The following is a 20784-nucleotide window of genomic DNA, read 5'->3' as shown; positions in this document are numbered from 1 at the left end:
CGTCCGGGCCCCTGGTGCCCACGAGAAAACCAAAACAGGTGCGTGCCCCGCGCCGCACGTCAGGAGGGCAAGACTCAGTGGAGGGAGGGGCTGTCCACTCGCTCTAGCTCCCCAGAGGCTGAACAGGGAGAACTGGGAAAAGGACGCCTCCTCAGCGTCCTAGAACGGGTCCTCGGCACCCGGTATTGCATGCGCCCTAGTATGGGGCCGCTCCACTTGCGCAGGTGTTGGCAACATGCGGGGAGCGCCACGGCATGCCCCCAATGAGCCGACTCCCTCCCCCAACTCTACCCCCTTTGTCTCGCTGGCCCCTACTCCTTCTGTCTGCCTGTCTGTCCCGTCCCAGGTTCAGCGCGCACGGCCCTGCCGGGGTCCCTCTGGCGGTTGCCGTAGCCGCGCGGCCCGACCCGGGGCTCCCAAGAGGAGAAAAAATCATGAATGAAATGGATGCGCTGCTCCCACTCCTCCGCCCTCCCTGTCCAAGCAACCTTGGCATGGGGGCGACGACTGCGGAGACTCCGCGCAGAGTTGCTCGGGAGAGGGAGGCACCTGAGATGAGGTCAGGGGTTAAGGGTCTCTGATCCGGCCCCCTTCGTGCCCCGGGAGCAGGCCGCTCTCCCGGTCCCCCGCCCCGCCAGCCCTGCGCAATTCCCGGCGAGCGGCGCAAGCCCGCCCGGGGGCGGGGCGGAGCCGGGGCTGGGGGGTGCCAAACCCACCCGGCGGCTGCGCCAGCGACTCTGCAGCTGAAGCGCATTTGGTGAGGCGGTCGGGCGAGGGAGCGCGCACGGAGCGCGGGACGGAGCGCCAGGCGGACGGACCGAGGGACGGACGCCCCCGCACACGCAGACGCACAGAGCTCGGCGCGGCCCCCGTCGCACACACACTGGCACAGACACAAGCAGGGACACACGCAGACACACGCACACTCGCGCGCGCATCCTCCCGCCAGCCTGCACGCCTGCTCGCCGGCGCCCGGAGCCCGCTCTGGCCGGTAAGTGCGGCGCCTCGGTCTGCGCCTTTGTGTGCGGAGCCGGAAGGTGGAGGGCGCGGGTCCCTCCTTCGGGCGGCCCCGCAACTAACACCTTCTCCAGCCCTCCCGGCCGAGGAGCCGGCGCCCGCCCCCGCCACGCCCCCGTGGGGCTCTGGGCGCCCGCATGCTGGGGGAGGGGTCCCCCACGCAGAGGAGGGGGCTTGGGGCTTGGCGCTTGGTAGCCGGGAGGGAGCGGCAGCCACTCCCCACGAAGCCCGTGCGCGGTTCCGGGGAGGAATCGGGATAGTGGTTTGGGGTCTGAGCCTCTGCGGCCGGCGGAGGCTGGTGCGCGGCTCTGGGCTGCATCGCCTCTCCAGAGCCTGAAGCCCCTGAGGGAGATTGGAAATCGCCGCTAGCATTCTGGCCTCTAAAGCGCGGCTCCCAGCCTTCCCATCGCTTCGCCTCCACCGACCCTTTAGCTTTAGCCTCCCGCGTCCCACCCTCCCCTAGAATAAAAGCTTAGCGCGCTCCCCTCCCCCAGCATGCTGCTTGTTTCTGGATGAGGCCCAGGCTCCTGCAAAACCGGAGATTGCCCGGGTCAGAGCCTTGGGAGGCTTACCTTATCAAGGATCACAGGGCTTAGAAGATCAGGGCCAGACGAATCCTGGGAACTTATTCAACCTTCTCATTTTACAGATGGGGAAACTGAGGCCCAGTAAGGTGGCGGACCAAGGTCACCAGAGAGTTAGTGGTAAAGCTTTCATTAGAATCTAGGGTTCCTGGTTTTCATACTCATGCTCCCCTCCTACACAACTAGATCCCACCCACATTGAAGCCCCAGAACCCCAAAATTCACCTGAGTGTACCACGAAAGTGTGTAATTCCAGCCCTGCCCCACTTGGAGGGGCAAGTGCCATTCATTTTCTACCTTCCCTACCTATGGTACCAAAAAAAGGGGAGAGGGGGCTTTAATTTGCTTCCTTCAACCTCAAAGGAGAGCTCTCATAACACTCAAACACTCCGGGTATGGGATTCGTTTGGGAGAATGAAGAAGCCCAGGACCTGAGATCAGATTCCCAGGCGTTAGTCCTGATCCACCCAGGACACACTGAGCCTGAGTGTCCTCAGTTGGACCAGGTGATGTGGCATCCCAGGATTCGTCCTCTTCTCCACTGTGTCCTGACTGCATGCCCTCCCAGTCACCCTTCCCTCCCCCTTGAGGGCCAGATCTTCTACTCCAACCAGGCCCCTGTAGTCATCCCTTTGCCGAGGTCCCCACCTGTTTCTCCTTGGGGCTTGTTAAGGGCAGCCTCTTGGTGCTGCTGACAAAGCTGCTGGGGAAGCTTGAGTTACAATCACACCAGGTTCGGGTGGTTTCTCAGCACACGGCTCCCTCAAGGGCAGCCAGGTGTCCCCAGAGCTGAGCCTGATGCCTGGTGCAGAGAGGGTGCCCCGAGAGATGTGTTGAAGGAGTACAAGCATAGACGGATGGTGAAGGGATGGAGTCAGTCACCTTGGAGGAGACTGGATGGAATAGTTGGCAAGGAGGGCAGTGTTCAGTCTCCAGGGACCTGAGGTTCTGGTCTCAAGAACTTCCTTTTTTTATTTTATTTCCATAGATTTTTGGGGAACAGGTGGTATTTGGTTTCTTGAGTAAGTTCTTTAACGGTGATTTGTGAGAATTTGGTGCACCCATCACCCAGAGTATACACTGAACCCAATGTGTAGTCTTTTATCCCTCATCCACCTCCCACCTTTCCCCCAAGTCCCCAAAGTCCATTGTGTCATTCTTATGCCTTTGCATCCTCATAGCTTAGCTCTCACTTATGAGTGAGAACATACAATGTTTGGTTTTCCATTCCTGAGTTACTTCACTTAGAATCGTAGTCTCCAGTTCCATCGAGAACTTCCTTTTTGAGGGGGGTGAGCAGCTCATCATGGAGCTGAGCCAGGGTGGCCAAGTGGCAGAACTTCAGGGGCTGCCACTGACAATGTAGTCCATGTAGATGGCATTGGCTGTGAAGTTTACACAGACTTCATAATGAATGGTGGCCCCTGGGTTTTTGCCATGTAGGGATTTCTGCCTTGAGAGTGAAGGGATCTGGATTCCAGGCCCAGTCTCTTCCTCACTGGCTGTACAGTGTCAGTATATAACCCTTTTGGGTCTCAATTTCTCCATCCAAAAAAAATAACATCATTGGGTTGATGATGTTATGAACTATTTGGCGGTGGGGTGGGAGCACGTATTTATGTAACTGCTATGGGCTTCTTTTGCTTTATGAAGGAATAATTTCTGACTCAAGAATGATGTATGTAGAGTACTTAGTACAGTCCCTAACACATAGAAAATGCTCAGGAATTGGTAGCTAGTAATTCCACTAGGACCCCAGCTTTGTGGATATACCCTATACTTCTTCCTTTCTTCAGATCATCCAAGGACATGGGATTCTTAAGGCCTCAAAGTCCTCCTCCCTCAAAAAATTCCTTTCCCCCTGACCTATTCCTGGACTTCAGGCTCAGCCAGCATAAAACATCCGTGAAAACTCCCTGGGAGGATCAACACTTTTGTTTATTCAACGTTTTGTACGTTAGCATGATAGAATTTCATAATTAATTTGTATGTAGTGTCAAAAGCTCTTCCTATACTCTGTCACTTACTCCTCATAACACATCTGCGACAACAATAGTGTTATCATCCTCATTTTACAGATAGGGAAATTAAGGCTTGGATTTTCACTTATCTAAGGGTGCATACCTCAAAAGTCTCAGATCCAGAGAGCTAGGCCTCCAGCTCAGATGATCTGACTCCAGATTCTGAACTCTTTGTTCTGTGTCGTATTGCCTGTCCTTTCCCTAGACTTGCCCTAGAAGAGAGGTGGATAACCCCTTAAAAACAGTTGAAAGAGGACTTTTATTCTCCTCACAGGTCAGTAACGGCTTCTTGGAGAAGCCAAGTAGCATTTAAACTGGGTGAATGATTTGTACATTAGAAGAAAGGAAGAAAACTATTTCAAGGAGTGGAAATAGCATGAGCAGAGGATGGACAGGCAATGGGGACTTCTAGGATATACACAGAAACTGGAAAGCAGTTCATTCCAACTGGAGCAAAAAGAATAAAAGAAGGGACTTGAGAAGGAAGGTTGGGTAAGGGGATGGAGGTTATTAGGGGGACATTGACTGCCAAGCTAAGGAGTTGGGAGTCTTTAGTTTTTGAGTGGGGGAGAAACATAATCAAACCGTAACATGATGAAACTCACTCTGGCTACCCCTTGGAGAACAGATTGGATGTGGAGAGCCTGCTGGCCGGAAGCCCAGGTAGGAAATGATGACAATGGTTTAGGTGAGAGATAAAGAGAGTATGGACTGGGGGTGGTTGTAAGAATGGTTAGAAAAAGGAGTTGATGCAAGAGGCCACAGTGTCACTAAAATTGGTAACTGATTGGATGTAGGCACTAGCAGGAGGGAAGAATAAGTGATGGCAAGGCTTTGAGACTGAATGGCCAAGGATGTCATTCACAGACACAGCCCAATAGGAGGAGAAGTGGGAGGCTTAGGAGTAGGGGCTAGGAATCTACCAGGGACCATAATGAGCCTTCCTGAAAAGCTGGTTCATCAAGCACCCTAAACTATCAAGAACCAGTTCATTCATTCATTTATTCTCTGAATACATATAAACATCTGTTACATGCCAGGTTGTTCTAGCCCCTAGGGATACGTTGCTAAAAAGACGAACTTCCTCCCCAAGCTCTACCAGGGGAGACAGAAAATAAAATATAAGCAAAGATAAAATTGTTCAGGTGGTGAGCAGTGCTTTGGAGAAAAATAAAGTAGGAAGAGGGATGACTGGGAAGAAGAATGGAGAAAGAGACCTGCCTTTAAATAGAATTGTCTTTGAGGAGGTGATATTTGAACAAAGACCTGAATGAAGAGGAGACCTGGGGAACAGCATTCTAAAAAGAGGAGACCACAGGTGCAGAGGCCCTGGGGTAACAATACCTTGGTGTCTTCAAGGACCTGAAGTGTAGCTGTAAGAGACAGACAAAGGGGGAAAGTGATAAGGAAAAAGGTGAGAGGGTGGGCAGAGCCAATCATGTAAGGGCCTATAGACCTGAAGAATGAGAAGCTGCATGATGTTAATGAATCTAAGAGAACACATATCCTATTCACTTTATATTCTTTGTGCCTGGCAAACCAAGCCTGGCCCTTTACAGTAAATCATTGTTGAATGAGTGAATGAATGAATGAATGAATGTTGGAAATGACCATTTATGTGTGAGACTGCATATCTTAGACTTATATGAACCAATAAATAAAGATATTATACCATAGTAAGGGTATAGTAAGCTGTACTATGATCAAAATAATAAAGCTCAGATAACTTGAATGCTGTGTTGTCGCTCAAGTATGAAAATTTAAGTGAAGTCTGCATATTTTATTCAATATGGCTTGATATTATAAACACTGCTGTTGACTAAGACGAAATAGTAAAACGTACCTGAAATGACTGTAAAACAATGAAAATAACATTTTTGGTATTTCTTCATCCTCCTCCCAGCACAAATATACATCCTTCTGGCTTCATTTCAAATTTTCTCTTGCACTCTCAACCATTTCCTTCATAGAGTTTTTAAGGAAACTCATCTCTAACACAAAGACCCATATTTGCAGGACAAGATGCTATCATCTCCAGTAAACTGACAGATTCCCAAAAAGAGAAGGCAGTGGGGAGGGAGAAATTATTTATTGACATATAAATGCTTCAGGCACCTAATCAATTGTTGAAATGGATCTACAGGTGGAGATGGGAAAACTGGCTGGACCATGTGAGGGGCTAGGTGACATGCAGGCTCAGTCTTAGAATCACAGGATCTCTGGACCCCCGGTCCAGATTCCATCTGCAGCCACAGGTCTGTCACCTGTCATATGTAGAAGGTAGAAACTCAGGTCATCTTGAGGGGGAAAAAAAAAAAAAAAAACAAACTAGAAACTCTTTTCTCTTTTAAGCAGTGTTATCACCAAAAGGCTCTTCCTTATCTTAGGGGATTGTGGAAAATAAGATTCCCCCCATTCTAGGCTGGGTGCGGTGGCTCACGCCTGTAATCCCAGCACTTTGAGAGGCCGAGGTGGGTGGATCATGAGGTCAGGAGATCGAGACTATCCTGGCTAACATGGTGAAATCCCGTGTCTACTAAAAATACAAAAAATTAGCCAGGCACCGTGGCAGGCGCCTGTAGTCCCAGCTACTCGGGAGGCTGAGACAGGAGAATGGCATGAGCCCAGGAGGCGGAGCTTGCAGTGAGCCGAGATAGAGCCACTGCAGTCCAGCCTGGGCGAAAGAGCGAGACTCCGTCTCAAAGAAAAAAAAAAAAAATAGATTCCCCCCGTTCTTTAACATCATCTCCATCTTTTCTGCATCTGGTGAGATGTGGAACGAGCATCGTGGCCGCCGGTGTCTGGCAAAACTCAGAAATTTGCAAACTCTTAGACTGAGAAAAGCTTTTCCCACTGTGCTGCAGCACATGGAACAGAAGCCACCCTCCTTCCTTTGTCCCCGTTGAAGCAAGCGTGACTCAAGTTTCTATACCTGGGGTGTAGCATGTTGGATGGGGAGGGGATCCCCTCACACCAGATGCGGGAGATGCACTGTTTGCACATTTGTAAGGGAACAAGCATCATGGGAATTCCTAACTTTGGGCTAATGTAAGGGATAAACTGTTCACAGCCAAATTTCCTAGTTAGTCCAGTAGCAAAATAAAGACCCTAAATTGCCCTCCTTTTTTGTGGTGAGGTAGTTGGTTGGAGTCATTAGAGAGACACACCAAGTCCTGAAGTGTCTTTCTGAAGAGTCGACATGAAACACCCCCTCACCTCCCATTCCTCTGCAAGCCTTTCGGGAGGGATTTGTGAGCCTCAGTGGTGGCAGCATATGGGCATCTGGAATCAATTCTGAAGATTCTTGCAAAACTAACAATGTGTGTATTTCATCATCTGCCTAAAGGTGTTGTCTGGTATAAACTATAAATTACAGTTGTGAGAATAACCATACTCCATGCTAGAGAACAAACGTAAGATGAACCATCATTTTATATGCCCTATTCTATGTTTTCTGTAAATCTGTATTTTGTAATAGTTGAAATTAGTCCACATATAGGTTTATAGCCTGCATTTTTCACTTAACATTTTGTCATGACTTCTCTGTTTATACTTGGTTGGCTGACCCCTGCTTTATTTAACTATGTCTTTATTGTTGCACATAGTCAATAATGAGCATCTCCAGGCACATAGCTTTTCCATCTCAGAGTCTCAAAGCATCCATCTGAAGCACCCTCAAGAGATATGATGGGATCAAGGTGGTTAAAGAGGGGTGCAAGGAAAAGAACATGTCGTGGCCCTGGTGTCTGGAGTAGAAAAAGAACAGGGAACTTGGTGCAGTGGCTCATGCCTATAATCCCAGCACTTTGGGAGGCTGAGGCAGGGGATCATTTGAGGTCAGGAGTTTGAGACCAGCCTGGCCCACACGGTGAAACTCTGTCCCTAGTAAAAATATAAAAATTAGCCAGGCATGGTGGCGCACACCTGCAGCCCCTCCTACTCAGGAGGCTGAGGCATGAGAATTGCTTGAACCCAGGAGGCAGAGGTTGCAGTGAGCCAAGATAGCACCGCTGCACTCCAGCCTGGGTGACAGAGCGAGACCCTGTCTCAAAAAAAAAAAAAGAAAAAGAACAGGGAACCCAAGAGTTGGAACCAAGGAGAGGATGGAGAGGAAGATAGATCATGGGCCAGGGGGTCAAGGTCACAGAGCCCTAGGGGTGGCAGAGGGACATGCAGCTCTGTCAGATTTCAGAGGGAAGTCTGTCCTTCCAGTGTTTTGTTTGTTTGGTGTGGGAGGCTTTTATTAAATTGTGGTAAAATACACATAACACGAAATTTACCATTTTAACCAATTTTAACTGTATAATTTTGTGGCGTTAAGTATATTTACAGTGTTATACAACCATCACCACTGTCCATCTCCAGAATCTTTTTATGTTCCCAGACTGAATCGCTGTACTCATTAAATACTAATTCCTCATTCCCATCTCCCCCAGCCCCTGGTGACCTCCATTCTACTTTCTGTCTCCATAAATTCACCTATTCTAGGTACTTCGTGTAAGTGGCATCATGTTTGTCTTTTTTTGTCTGGCTTCTTTCACTTAGCCTAATGTTTTCCAGGGTCGTCTCTGTGGTATCATATATCAGAATCTCATTTATTTTCAAAGCTGAATATATTCCATTGTATGGATATACCACATTGTTTAGCCATTCATCTGTTTCCACCTTTTGGCTATTGTGAATAATACGGCTGTGAACATTGGTGTGCCAGGATCTGTTTGAGCCCCCGCGTTCAATTCTTTGGGGTATATACCTCACAGTGGAATTGCTGGATCGTATGATCATTCTGTGTTTAACTTTCTGAGAGGTGCAGGGTGCATTTTTTAAAAAGGATTTTTGTGTGCCCAGTATGAAGACCACTGAGTGAAGTCTTAGGAATAGAGAGTCCAGGAAGAAGCTGTTAATTTAAAAACTAAATGTTGTTTGGGTTCTGCATGGCCATGGAGGTAACAGAGAAGAGAGAAGAGGGAACAGAATACAAATGAGTCTGACTCCGTTTCTGAAGAATTGTTGTGATTTAGAGGCATTGTGGGTGGAAAAAGAAAGCTCTCAGGAGAGATCTTAGTGGGCGGAATTGATTCAAGCATGCAAGTATTTACTGTACCAGGCACTGTGGTGGACACAAGGCCCTCAGCAATCAACACGACCACAAGGACCCTGCCCGCAAGGAGCTTAATGTCTAGTGGAGGTGCCAGAGGAGTCACCTGGCAACAGTGGTCTGTACTGATGCATTCTAGGCTCATCATAAGCACTCACTCTTACTGAGTGCTTACTACATTATCTCAGTCTTGGTGACAGTTCAGTGAAGACGGTTTCTGTTATCCTCAATTTGCAGGTGAGGAAACAGAGAGCTTGAGTAACCCTATTTCAGGTACGCACAGTAAGAGTCAGAGCCAGAATTTAAACTTAGGCAGTAACTGTGCTCTGTAGGGCTGTGGGAACACAGGAGAGACACCTGCCCAGGACAGAGGTCAGAGAAGGCTTTCCAAAGGCAGGGGTCAGGTGAGTATTTTCATGCAAGTCAGCTGTGTTCTTCTTCAGCCCATGATGTAAAACAGTGCTTTTCTATAGTAGCAGCAGTAGCGTTCAGCCCTGCTTCCAGGGACTCTAGACACTCAGGGAGACCCCCTCACTGAGACTCCACTTCAGAGGAAGATGATCACTTTTATCATCCTTGCTGCTTATCATGAGGCCGGGAGGCTGGGGGTGAGGCATTGCCATTTCCCACTGCCATCTGCTGCCTCTGCTACTTCCCTAGCTGGTCAGCATCTGAGGTACCTCAGAGGGACCTCCTGGGGCCCCTTCGGGGCAGCGTCAGGCCAGTGGGCTAAGAGATAGGCAAATACGAGGCCTAGGAGTGGCAGTGAAGATCATATGTCCACCTTCTGTGCCACATCACTGTCCCAAGATACTCCCACCACCACAGAGCCCTGTCTTACCAAAATACAGATGTGGCCAAGTCTCTGGTGTTTCCATCCTTCTGTGGCTCCCCATGGCTTGCAGCCGTATTTTCTCAACAGCGACCTACTGGCCTTTGGGTGGGAGAGTTCTTTGATGTAAAAGCATCCCTGGCCCCATCTCCTATATATTTGCCTGTAGCACCCTTCAGTCATTATAACAACCAAAAATGCTCACACATGTTCTTCAGGTTTACTTTACAAGCAGTCCAATGTATAGATCTTAAGTGTTCTGTTCAGTGCATTTTGACAACTGCATGAGCTCATGTAACCATCACCAAGAGCAAGACTCAGAAGATTTCCATCACCCCCAAAAGTTCAGAGATAACGATTATTCCAATTTCTATCATTGTAGATGGATTTTGTCTGTTCCTAATCGTCATATAAGTGGAATCATATAGTACGTGCTCTTTTGTGTCATGAAATAGTTTTTAAGAAGCCAGACGCAGTGGCTCATACCTGTAACCCCAGCACTTTGGGAGGCCAAGATGGGTGGATCATCTGAGGTCAGGAGTTCGAGACCAGCCTAGCCAACATGGTGAAATCCCGTCTCTACTAAAAATACAAAAATTAGCTGGGCATGGTGGCGCACACCTGTAGTCCCAGCTACTCGGGAGGCTGAGGCAGGAGAATCCCTGGAACCTGGGAGGTGGAGGTTGCAGTGAGCCAAGATCATGCCACTGCACTCAAGCCTGGGTGACAGAACGAGACTCCATCTCCAAAAAGAAAAAAGACATAGTTTTTGAGATCCATCCATGTGGTCACGTTTTCCCCACTAACCCCCAATATACACACAGATTTCTAAATGCCAACTAGCATGGCAATACCTGCCTCTGTCCCCCTGAGAAAAAATGGCCTGTGAGTCAAAGTTAGTGTGTCTTAGGCTGATTCATGAAGCCCTCTGCTGTGTGACAAGAGTCCCTCTTACGTCTACTCTGTGGCTACACTGAGGTGCCTCGTCTGCCTGGCATACCTTGTGCTTTCACCTCTCCGGGCCTTTGCCCTGCAGTGTTCCCTGCCTGGAATGTCCTCCCTGTATCTGGTGAACTCCTGCTTGTCCTTCGGGTCTCTTCTGTGCAGCTTCCCAGACTCTGTTTTTGTGCCCTCCTGAGTGCTCCCGTAAGACAGCCTCAGTGGGCCTTTAATGCATTTCTCACTCAACTCACTAGGCCGAATGCTGGGTGGAGGGCAGGGACTGGCTCTTAGTTATCTGTGTGTCCCCCAAGGCTCAGTACAGAGCCTGATATTAAAGAAATTGATATAAGATTATAGTAAGATTATCTTAGAGACAAACTGGGTTTAAAATACAAAATGTATTCTGAACCACCCCCTGGAGCTAATAAAGTTGGAGCTGGGCATGGTGGCTCATGCCTGTAGTCCCAGCACCAGGCCGAGGCGGGTGGATCACTTGAGGTCAGGAGTTTGACACCACCCTAGCCAATATGGTGAAACCCCATCTCTACTAAAAATACAAAAACTAGCCAGGTGTGGTGGCAGGCTCCTGTAGTCCCAACTACTTGGGAGGCTGAGGCAGGAGAATTGATTAAACCCGGGAGGCGGAGGCTGCAGTGAGCCTAGATCGCGCCACTGCACTCCAGCCTGGGTGACAGAGGAAGACTCCATCTCAAAAAAAAAAAAAAAAAAAAAAAAAGTGGTCAAAAAAAGACAGTCTGATCTCTGGCTACAGATGATAAATGTAAACTGACTTCCTGCCAGTGAGGCAGAGACCTCCATCCCTTCCCCAGAGGACCTAGCATCATGGGAAGTGGCATGGATGAGCGCAAAGTAGCGCAGCTCAGGGAGTCAAGGGGGCCGGGGCGGGGGGGGGGGGCGGTGCGGCAAAGATCAGAGTCAATCTCGGAAGGCTGCCTGGAGGAGGTGAGTTCCAAAGGTTTTCAAAGAGGTCTCTGTGTCAAGCCTAGGAGTTGCATAATCAGAGTGTGAGAGCCCTAAAGCATGATTCAAGGCCACCTGGATCGTGGGCCTGATCTGTCCTCTCATGACCCTGGTACTGAGTGTCATGCAGCAGCCCTTCCCTCTTCCTTCACTCCTTTCCACTCGTATCTTTCTTCTTTTTCTCCCACTTGGTCTTTCCTTCCCATCTTCCTTCCAAATCTGAGTGTAAAGGAAAGAGCTGGACCGGCCTTCCATGTTTTTTTCTCCTCTGCACTGGGCTTTCTGTCGTGGGGGATAAAGAGGGGGTTTTATCCCTTGCCACTTGTCAGCCTGGGAAGTTTACAGAAGCCAAAGTTATGGACGAGAGCCAGGGAGCAGCCCGGGACAGGGTGTGGCTCATTACCAGTTTCCAAGTCACAAAAAATGCTGGGGGAAGGATTGAGCCAGAGGAGAGGTCAACACACCCTAGACTCACTAGGGAGGTTTCCTGGAGGAGACCTGGGCTGAGGTGGGCCTTGGAAGGGCAGGAAACCACAGCACAAAGAGGAGGAGCAGGAAGGCCTTTCCTGGCCAGGCCTGAGTGCAGAAGGGTTAAATTAGGCCGGGGGCAGGGGCCCTGATGAGAAGCTGGAGCCCACAGCAGGGTGTGGCAGGAGCTAGGGGCTGCTCTAGGAGCTGAGAGACTAAGGCAGAAAAGCAGGAGGGAGCATGGCTGGGGCAGGCGGATGTCATGGCAGAGGAGGATTTGGGAAATCCTGTGAAGTGGAGTTTCCAGTTCTTTTACCCGCCCTTTCCTAGGGCTCTGGGTGTGACTTGGGGACCTGGAAACAGCCTGGAGCTCTCCAGAGGGCAGAGGAGGTTCTGCTGGGAAGACCCCTCTCATCCTCCAGCTGCTGTCACCTGCATTGTTCTCATTAGCTCCAGGAACACCTGACAGAGCCTGAGGAAATAGGAAGCAGACCTTTGTAGCTGATGGCACTGCCTGGTACAAAGAGCAGGAGTGTCTCCTGTGTGAGGTTGACTTGGAGGGAGACAGGAAGTGAAGCTTCGAGCCAGGTCAGCAGGAATATGGAGAAGGAGGCCTGCCCAGGACTGCCAAGCTCTCCCTATGTACAGCCCTCGCTTCCCAGGCTTCATCACAACCCTGCAGCTCTCATCGCTGCCATGTTAAGTGGGAGGAAATTGAGACTCAGAGAGGTTAGGACACCGACCCAAGGCCCCTTGTGGAGAAAGTGGCAGAGCACAGCATTTTAGCCAGGTCTCTCTGCCTCTGAATTCGTCCTTTTCCCGGAGGACCAGGGTTGCCTTACAATATGTGATCTCAGAATGGTCAGTCTGTCATGCTTTGAGGAATTCAGCCCGTTGACTGAGGACCTCTGTTGACAGCCTGCCCTGGGCCCAGGTTTCCAGCTGTCCACTGGCACAGGGAGAGGAGAGAATCAGCCATCCTTGGCCCAGGACCAGGGAGACCACGTACCTGCTCTCATGTCAGTCCCTAACCTCTCTTAAGTGCCTATAGCTCCTGCAGAGTGAGATAATGATGTTTTCATGGGGTTGTCTCAAAGAGCTAATGAAATAAGGTACTGAGAAGCATGTGGCATATGGTAGGTCTGCAGCTGCTATTTATTAAATTTGAATTCAAGAGGTCAGGCTCCTTTCAACCTTGACTCTTGGTCCCACCTGGGATTTTTTCCTAGTTTACACTCTATTTTTTTTTTTCCTTGCAAAAGAGCCTCAAATCCAGCTAATGTTTCCAAACCCAGCCTCGCTGTGTCTTCCCCTCCAGGCCCTGCTTCTGACTCAGTTAGACTCTTCCACCAAACCTGAAGATGCCAAGATCTTCCCAGGTTGCCATGACGTGAGCCAGGCCTGAGCACAGAAGGGTTAAATCGGGCTGGGGGTGGGGGCCCTGATGAGAAGCTGGAGCTCACAGCAGGGTGTGGCAGGAGCTAGGGGCCCCTCTAGTTGCAGGTGGGAGCAAACTGAGCTCTGAACTTCAGCTTTCCCCTCTGTAAGTACATTCCAGCCCCATGAGAAGGAGCCTTGTAAGCAATGAGGAGCAGAGCAGATGCCAGAAGGGATCATCATGGACCATCCGGAGCAAGGGACAGCTGCACGGGCAGCCCAGGCCCAGGGCAGCATGAGGGAAGTCTAGGGATGAAACCAGAGGCATGAAATAATGTGTGATCAGGGTGGGTGTGTAACCAACACAGGCTAGGCCAGAATTCTAGTTCCGGGGTGTAGCAGACTGTCCTTGCATTGCTATAAAGAAATACAGCAATTTCATTATAGCAATGCAAGAGACTGAGTAATTTATAAAGAAAAGAGGTTTAATTGTCACATGGCCAGCCTGTACAGGAAGCAGGGCACTGGTGTCTGCTTGGCTTCTAGGAAGGCCTCAGGAAGCTGACAATCAGATAGAAGGCAAAGAGGGTACAGGCACATCACACAGCGAAAGCAGGAACAAGAGAGTGAGTTGAGGGAGGTGCCACATGCTTTTAAAAGACCAGATCTTGTGAGAACTCTCGTCAGGATGGCACAAACCATGCAGGATCCGCCTCCGTGACCCACCAGGCCCCACCTCCGACACTGGGGATTACAATTCAACATGAGATTTGGGTGGGGACCAATATCCAAACTGTGTCACAGAGGGAGAAGGGAGAGCTGCAAGAGTGGACAAGGCCTAATCCTAGAAGGCAGAGACTCTGCCCATCAGAGCAGAAGGCCAGTTGCTGGGGTTGGGTCAGTGTCCAAGCCAGATAAGCAACAGTGAGACTGAGTTGAAACTCTTAACAGTAATATTGGCTAACACAGAGCATACAACGTGCCATGTGCTCATCTAAGAGCTTCAGGTTTACTCCTCACAACAGTATTTTGAGTTAGGTCCTACTGCTGCTCTATTTTAAAGATGAAGAAACTGAGGCACAGATTGAGCAAAACTCTGGACCTCTGCTAAGACTGGCAGCATGACTCTTCACAATCATAGCTTCAAATTAGCCATGGTGGGAGCATTTACACCATGAAAATTGGCAGAGGGCACAAATCAGGGCCTGCCCTTCCTTCCTTCTTTCCTTCTTTCCTTCCTTCCTTCCTTCCTTCCTTCCTTCCTTCCTTCCTTCCTTTCTTTCCTTTCTTTCTTTCTTCATTCCTTCCTTCCTTCCTTCCTTTTTCTGACAGGGTCTTGCCCTGTCAGCTGGGCTGAAATGCAGTGGTGCGATCATAGCTCACTGCAACCTTGAAGTCTTGGGCTCAAGCGATCCTCCTGCCTCAGCGTGCTGAGTAGCTGGGACTACAGGTGTGTACCACCATGCCCCGCTCACATATTATTTTTTGGTGAGATGGGATCTCACTGTGTTGCCCAGGCTGGTCTCGAGCTCATGGCCCCAAGCGATCCTCTTGCCTCGGCCTCCTAAAATGCTGGAATTACAGGTGTGAGCCACCATGCCTGGCCTACATTATTCTTTTTTTAATTCCTGCATAATATTCTCGTTTACTTCATCTTGCTCCCAGTGATACAGCAGTTCAGGTCCAGTAAAGAGAAAGTTAAGAACCGGTTTACCAGCACTCCGCAAGATTCATCCCAGAGCCTTCATGGACCTTATCCGTGGGAGGAGAAAAGTTATATTAACTGGGAAACAGGCAAAGCCTGAAACACAAGATGATGACAATTAACATTTTTAGGAGCTTCCTGGCCCTGATCTACACATTTTCCATGCATCTCATGTAAAAACTTTGTGTGAAGATCAACATTCATTTAATCTCCATTATAACCCTCTGAAGTGTAGACACATTTATCCTTGCTTCACAGATGAAGAAACTGAGGCACTGAGAAGTCAAAGTCTTGCCCAAGATCAGGCAGCCAGTGGGGGAGCCTTGATTCATACTTGGGGAGTCCAGAGCCAAAGCCTATGTGTTTACTACTTTTATGGTGTTGTTTGTTTGTTTTGAGATGGAGTCTCATTCTGTCGCCCAGGCTGGAGTGCTGTGGCACAATCTTGGCTCACTGCAACTTCTGCCTCTCTGGTTCAAGTGATTCTCCTGCCTCAGCCTCCCAAGTAGCTGGGATTACAGGCGCCCGCCACCACGCCCGGCTAATTTTGTATTTTTAGTAGAGACGGTTTCACCATGTTAGTCAGGCTGGTCTCAAACTTCTTACATCAGGTGATCTGCCCACCTCGGCCTCCCAAAGTTCTGGGATTACAGGCATGAGCCACCGTGCCTGGCCCTTTATGGTGTTTTTAATGAGCCATTTGTAAATGCTCAAACATTACCCCACTTTTCATTTTTTTTAACATTTGCCTGGTGCCAGATACAGTATTGGACATGGGAAGCAGAAAAGTCCATATCAGATGCTGTAAACGTAGTGATTTAAATAAAGCCTGGGGTTGAGATAAACTGAGTTTGAAGCCTGGTTCTGCAACATACCAACTATATGACCTTGAGCAGGTGACTTAGTGTCTCTAAGTCCCAATCTCCACGTGTAGGTGGAGGATGACTTTTTACCTCATATGGTTCTAGTGAGAGGTGAATGATGTCATACATGTGCAGTGCTTGGCACGACATCCAGCACACAATAAGCCTGCAATAAAAGGAAGCTGCGGTAATCACAGACCACAGGTTTATGTCCAGGGAGCTCTGTGTGAGGCTGGGAGACTGGCATCAACAGATAATGACCGTATGGAGGGGTAAGAACAGAAGACGGAGTACCCAGTTCTTCCTAAGGGAGTTGGGGAGGGTTCTATTGAGGAGGTGACATTTGAACAGAGTCTTAAAAGGCAAATAAGAATTTTCCAAGCAGAGAAGGGAAAAGGGGGCTTTCCAGTGGAGGAAAAAGTGCATCCTAAAGCATTATAGGTAGGAGCAAGCATGTAACTGAACGGAAATACCAGAAGACGCCCACAAGAAGTGTGATCACACCTTTGCATTTGTGATTGCCTGTTTTCTCCCGGTAAATTAAACTGCATACCTGGGGGCAGGTGCAGGGAGAGGAAGCAGAATGCAATGTTTTCAGAGTCTTGGAGAACAGAGAATCAGACCGGATAACCTTTGAACTCCAAAATCCTGCCTTTCTATCTTTTGGGTCCCTGACCGCCGCACCATTTATAATCAGGTAGGACCATCCACAGCATCAAATCACAGCTGAACCTGGACTCTCTAAATAATTGGCTCAGGCCGGACATGCTTGCAGGTTGGGCTCCATGGACCAAGGCCTGTTTCCCTGATGCTGTGAGCGCCCTCTGCTGGTTCACTGCCGTTCCACCCTCTGCCTCGTTAAACCTGACAGGCCCGGAATTGAAGCCTGACGTCTAAGGAAAGGCCCTTAGAGGTCATCTCATTCAGGCCCTTTGGTTTTCATTTGGAGCTACTGAGATTCAGATAAGGGAAATGACTAGCCCAAGGTCACACAGTAGCCTGGGACTAGAGCCCATGGCTTCTGGGCCCTGGGCCAGTGAGTGTATTCGTCATGGCACTGATGGAACACAGCTGCCACCATCACAGGCTCCCCACCCAAGCCAGCCTCCCAAACTCCCCATGCAAGCTAGCCTCCCAAGGCCTGCTTCCTGGGCTGTTGCTTCAAGTGGAGAAACCCGAGGTCGTGGTCCCGCGCAGGACTTCCAGTCGTTCTTCTGGGGAGAACAGCAGTGAGCCCAAGCAGGGACACAGGCACAGGGATCTCCCTCTTGCTCCTTCACTCGTTCGCTTGGGTCACTTCACCCCCTGAGCCTTAGTTTTCTCATCTGTAAAAATGGTGATCATCACATGCTACTCACATAGATTTATGGTGAGGATTTTTTAAAAGAACATATAGAAAGCAACTGCCATGATATGCGGTCTCTTCCTATTGTATTTGCAGAATATTTTTTCTTACCAAAAGCTAAAAAGTGAAAGAGAGGTTAGGAATGTGGGCAATGGGGGAAGTTCTGTGATAACTAGCTGTGTGGCCTTAGGCAGGTCACTTTACTTCTCTGAATTTCCATTTCCTCCTTTAGAAAATGCAGGGAACGTTAGTACGTTCCTCCAGGGGCCGCTGTGAGGACTGAATTTGCTAACACATGCAAGGCCCTGGAGCAGTTCCTGGCCTGTGTGGTCCAGGTGCAGTAGTGACAGCTGCCCTTTCTGTTGTGAAGATACTGTCATTGTTATCCTCTTTGGTCGGGAGCTAAGATGTTACTGAACAGGTGGCCCTAAGATTGCTTCTGCCCTTTTTCCTGCTTCCTTTCTCTCTCAGATCACCTCCTCCTGTTCCCTTCCATCCTCACCAACCTGACCATGAAATTTTAAAAGTGTAGATTTTAAAAGAAAGCCAAAGTGGCCCTGAGAAGAGGCTGGGAGGGTCCACAGAGTCTGAGCTGAATCACTGTGAATTTCTGACCCTCCACCCCAAAGATGTATTTAGGACAGAATGTGTTGGCTTCAATCATGAGCCCCTGGTCTCTCTCAATGCTGCCTATGCAGCTAGCCCCTGCTACTTTGGTCCCAGCAGGTTGGCCAAAGCCAGCAAAGAATCTGTGTGTGTTTTTCCTGCTCCCATCCTACCCAATCTAGGAATTTGGCAGGACGAGGGCTCCTCAAGCCCCCTCCAGCCCCCTCCTCCTCAGAGTACAGGGGGAAGCTGGTAAATTCAGTTCATACTGGACCTTTGGACCAGACCACAGACCCCTGCAGGCCCAGCAACGCCTTTCTGTTGTCAGTGAGGGAGGGCACATGGTCCTGGGATGCCTCTCTTGTTCAAAGGCTGCCCCAGACAAGTTGGCATTGGTCAGAGCCCTTTGCCCTTTCCTGGGAGTTTATACATTGTCTACACCTGCTTCCCCACCACCACCACCCTCATTTCTCTGCTGTGCCTTTGTTGGTTGTTTGCACAGATCCTGAGCACCTGCTGTTCACCAGTCACCATGATAGTCAACATTCACCTTTCTCATTCACTGGTGATCTTCACCGCCATCCTGTGTGGAAGGTATTGTCATCCGTGTTAGACATATGAGAAAAATTTAAGGCTCAGAGTGATAAAGACACTTTCCTAGAGCCACACAGTTTGACTAGAGCAGAGTGAAGACCTATCCCCAGGGAAGGCTTCCTAGAGCAATTCAAGATTAAGCTGGAGCTTAAAGTCTGAGTTTGATTTTAAGGAGAGGTGCAAAGAGGTGATGGCCTTCCAGGCAAGAGAGACAGCCTAAGCAAAGGGGTGAAGGGAAGGATGTCCTTCATGGTCACGGGGGTGATGAGGAGGCAGTTACGGTCTGAAATCAGAGTGACTGGAGCAGGTGGCCCAGCAAGGGGGCAGTCCCCAGCTGCAGTCCCAGGCTAGGATGCCCCATCTCTTACCTGATTGACACACCCACATTTTAGCTGGTCTCCTGCCTCCCAAGCCAAGAATCTATTCTTAGAACTGGTTGATTTTTTTAATCCTTAATATCAGGTATGGAAGAAATGTCTCATTATGCTCCTTAAATGAAATTAGCCCAGACTCAGAGCTCCCCAGCATCCCTATCTGGTAGGAAATTCAATCCCAGCCATCACTGGAGTGACTCTGACCCACTGCTGTGACCCCCATGCCAGGGATGTTTCAAGGAAACCACACTGATTATAGCTGAGATACCCCAGCCCCACTGAAGAGCCCCTCTGGGTCTGCAGACTCTGTGCCTTCTGTCGGGAGGACGCCGTGTGGGGTGCAGCGGAAGCCCTGGAGGCTGAGATCCAGCCCTCTCTATGCACTCAGTGCCACCCACCCACACACCAGGCACCAGTCATGGAACTGATGGGCTCTGTCACCTTCCCAGGCCCGGAGACCCCCTCCCCTTCCTCACACCCCCACCTCCCTGACCAAGAGACACCCGCCCCCAGGTGCTCCAGCTTTTACAAAACAAAGACTGGAAGGATAGCTCCTCCAGGAACTTGGCCTTTGGTCCTGCAGCCAAGCCGCCTCTCCCAAGGGAGTATAGGTCTGTCTTACCTCTCTGGAAAGAAGGGGAGGGAAAAGGAAAAAATTCCAAGTGAGCGGTTCAGTGGATTGTCCCATCCCACACCACACCCCCTTTCCACACTCCCCTTGTAGACTACATTTCTTTCTAGTCCTTGAATGTGTCCTGCTTTGTGTCAATTCCAGGCCCGTCCACATGCCCTCCTTCTACTGGGAGTACCCCACCCCCTCCTGTCTCATCCCACGGCCTCTCACCCCCACTCCTCTTTCACATCTCACCAGAGATGGCCCTTCCTGGGTACCAAACGTCTCCTGAGTCCTCTGCCTCCTTAGGGGTCTGGCTGGCACTCCCAGGGCACCCTGCTCGTCTCCCCGCACACAGGTCACCTGTGTCACCATTGCCTTTTCTTCTTACCTACATCCCCCATGAGATGCTTGTCGTTCATTGTATTCCCAGGGTCCCACACGTAGCCTGAATATAGCAGGTGTTTAGTAAACGGGTTGAACAAATGAATGGTCCAATCCCTGAATCAGACTCAAATGAAAAATGGACAACTGTTGCCCGAGCCCCTCAGCAGGCTGGGCCTACCCTGCACTTTTCATCTTCCCTTCCCTGGGGTCCCTGCCATGCCCGCACCCACTTCTCCCACTCAGAGAAGAGCAGGGATGGAAGGGAAGTCATTTGTCTGGGCACATCCCAAGCAGAGAACACTCAGACCCTGTGTTTGGGATCCAGAACACTCAAGTTTGCAGTCTGCTCAGACGTGAGGACAGATGGCTGGACAGTGGACAGCTGGGCAAGGAGGGTAGGCAGCTTGGCAGGACGGAAATAGCAGTGAACTAAGCATTGGGAGTCCTGGGCTCAGAGCCTATTCATTCCACGAGTTTGCTGCACGCATCAGTCTGGGTTCTGTGGTTGCCAGCAACAGAAGAGGACTCTGAGTAACTTAGGCAGAAAAGATATTTATTAGAAGGCTTTGGGGTATGATATAAATACTGAGTTCTGATTCTGGGCTGTCTGTGTAGCAAGAGGCAAGCAGGGCACCAGGGGAGGAGAAAGGTGACTCCCAGAAGGAAATCAGGATTTTAACTACCTGAAAACAAATTGTTGGCACACCGTGTGACCTGAGACTAGTCACTTAATCTCTCTTTGCCCCGTTTTCCCAGCTGGATGATCTGAAGCTGCCCTCTCTCCTTCATTTATATCACCAGCTTGCTTTTTGCTGAGAAAGCTTCCTGCCCTGGAAGATGGCACCCTTCCCCATCCAGACACCTTGGGAATGAATTATGAGGGAGCCAGGTGAGTGAGCGTTTACGCCATCCCCCTGCAACCCGCCCACTGAGGAGGCCAAGCCTTCTCCATCTGGATGCTCTGGGGCACATGACTC

At 49.8% G+C, this 20784-nt stretch overlaps 1 protein-coding gene across 4 annotated transcripts in view; it reads left to right on the top strand.

The window, feature by feature from the left end:
- Positions 1 to 691: 691 nt before the first annotated feature.
- PTPN5 (protein tyrosine phosphatase non-receptor type 5) overlaps positions 692 to 20784 on the top strand; it is a 63682-nt gene continuing 43589 nt past the window's right edge. Inside the window, exons 1-2 of one of the 4 annotated variants that reach the window (XM_034932280.3) lie at positions 692 to 991; positions 20564 to 20696. In XM_034932280.3, the coding sequence (XP_034788171.1) occupies positions 20677 to 20696 (20 nt within the window). In that variant the 5' untranslated portion in view covers positions 692 to 991; positions 20564 to 20676. The remainder of the gene's footprint in view (positions 992 to 20563; positions 20697 to 20784) is intronic. The other 3 variants (XM_014346766.4, XM_003830472.6, XM_014346767.4) reach the window with 3 other exon arrangements.

The sequence above is a fragment of the Pan paniscus genome, chromosome 9 (assembly GCF_029289425.2).
Source record: "Pan paniscus chromosome 9, NHGRI_mPanPan1-v2.0_pri, whole genome shotgun sequence".
Taxonomy (NCBI): Eukaryota; Metazoa; Chordata; class Mammalia; order Primates; family Hominidae; genus Pan; species Pan paniscus.
The sequence above is the reverse complement of the archived record's forward strand: the minus strand, read 5'-3'. Positions and strand labels throughout refer to the sequence as shown.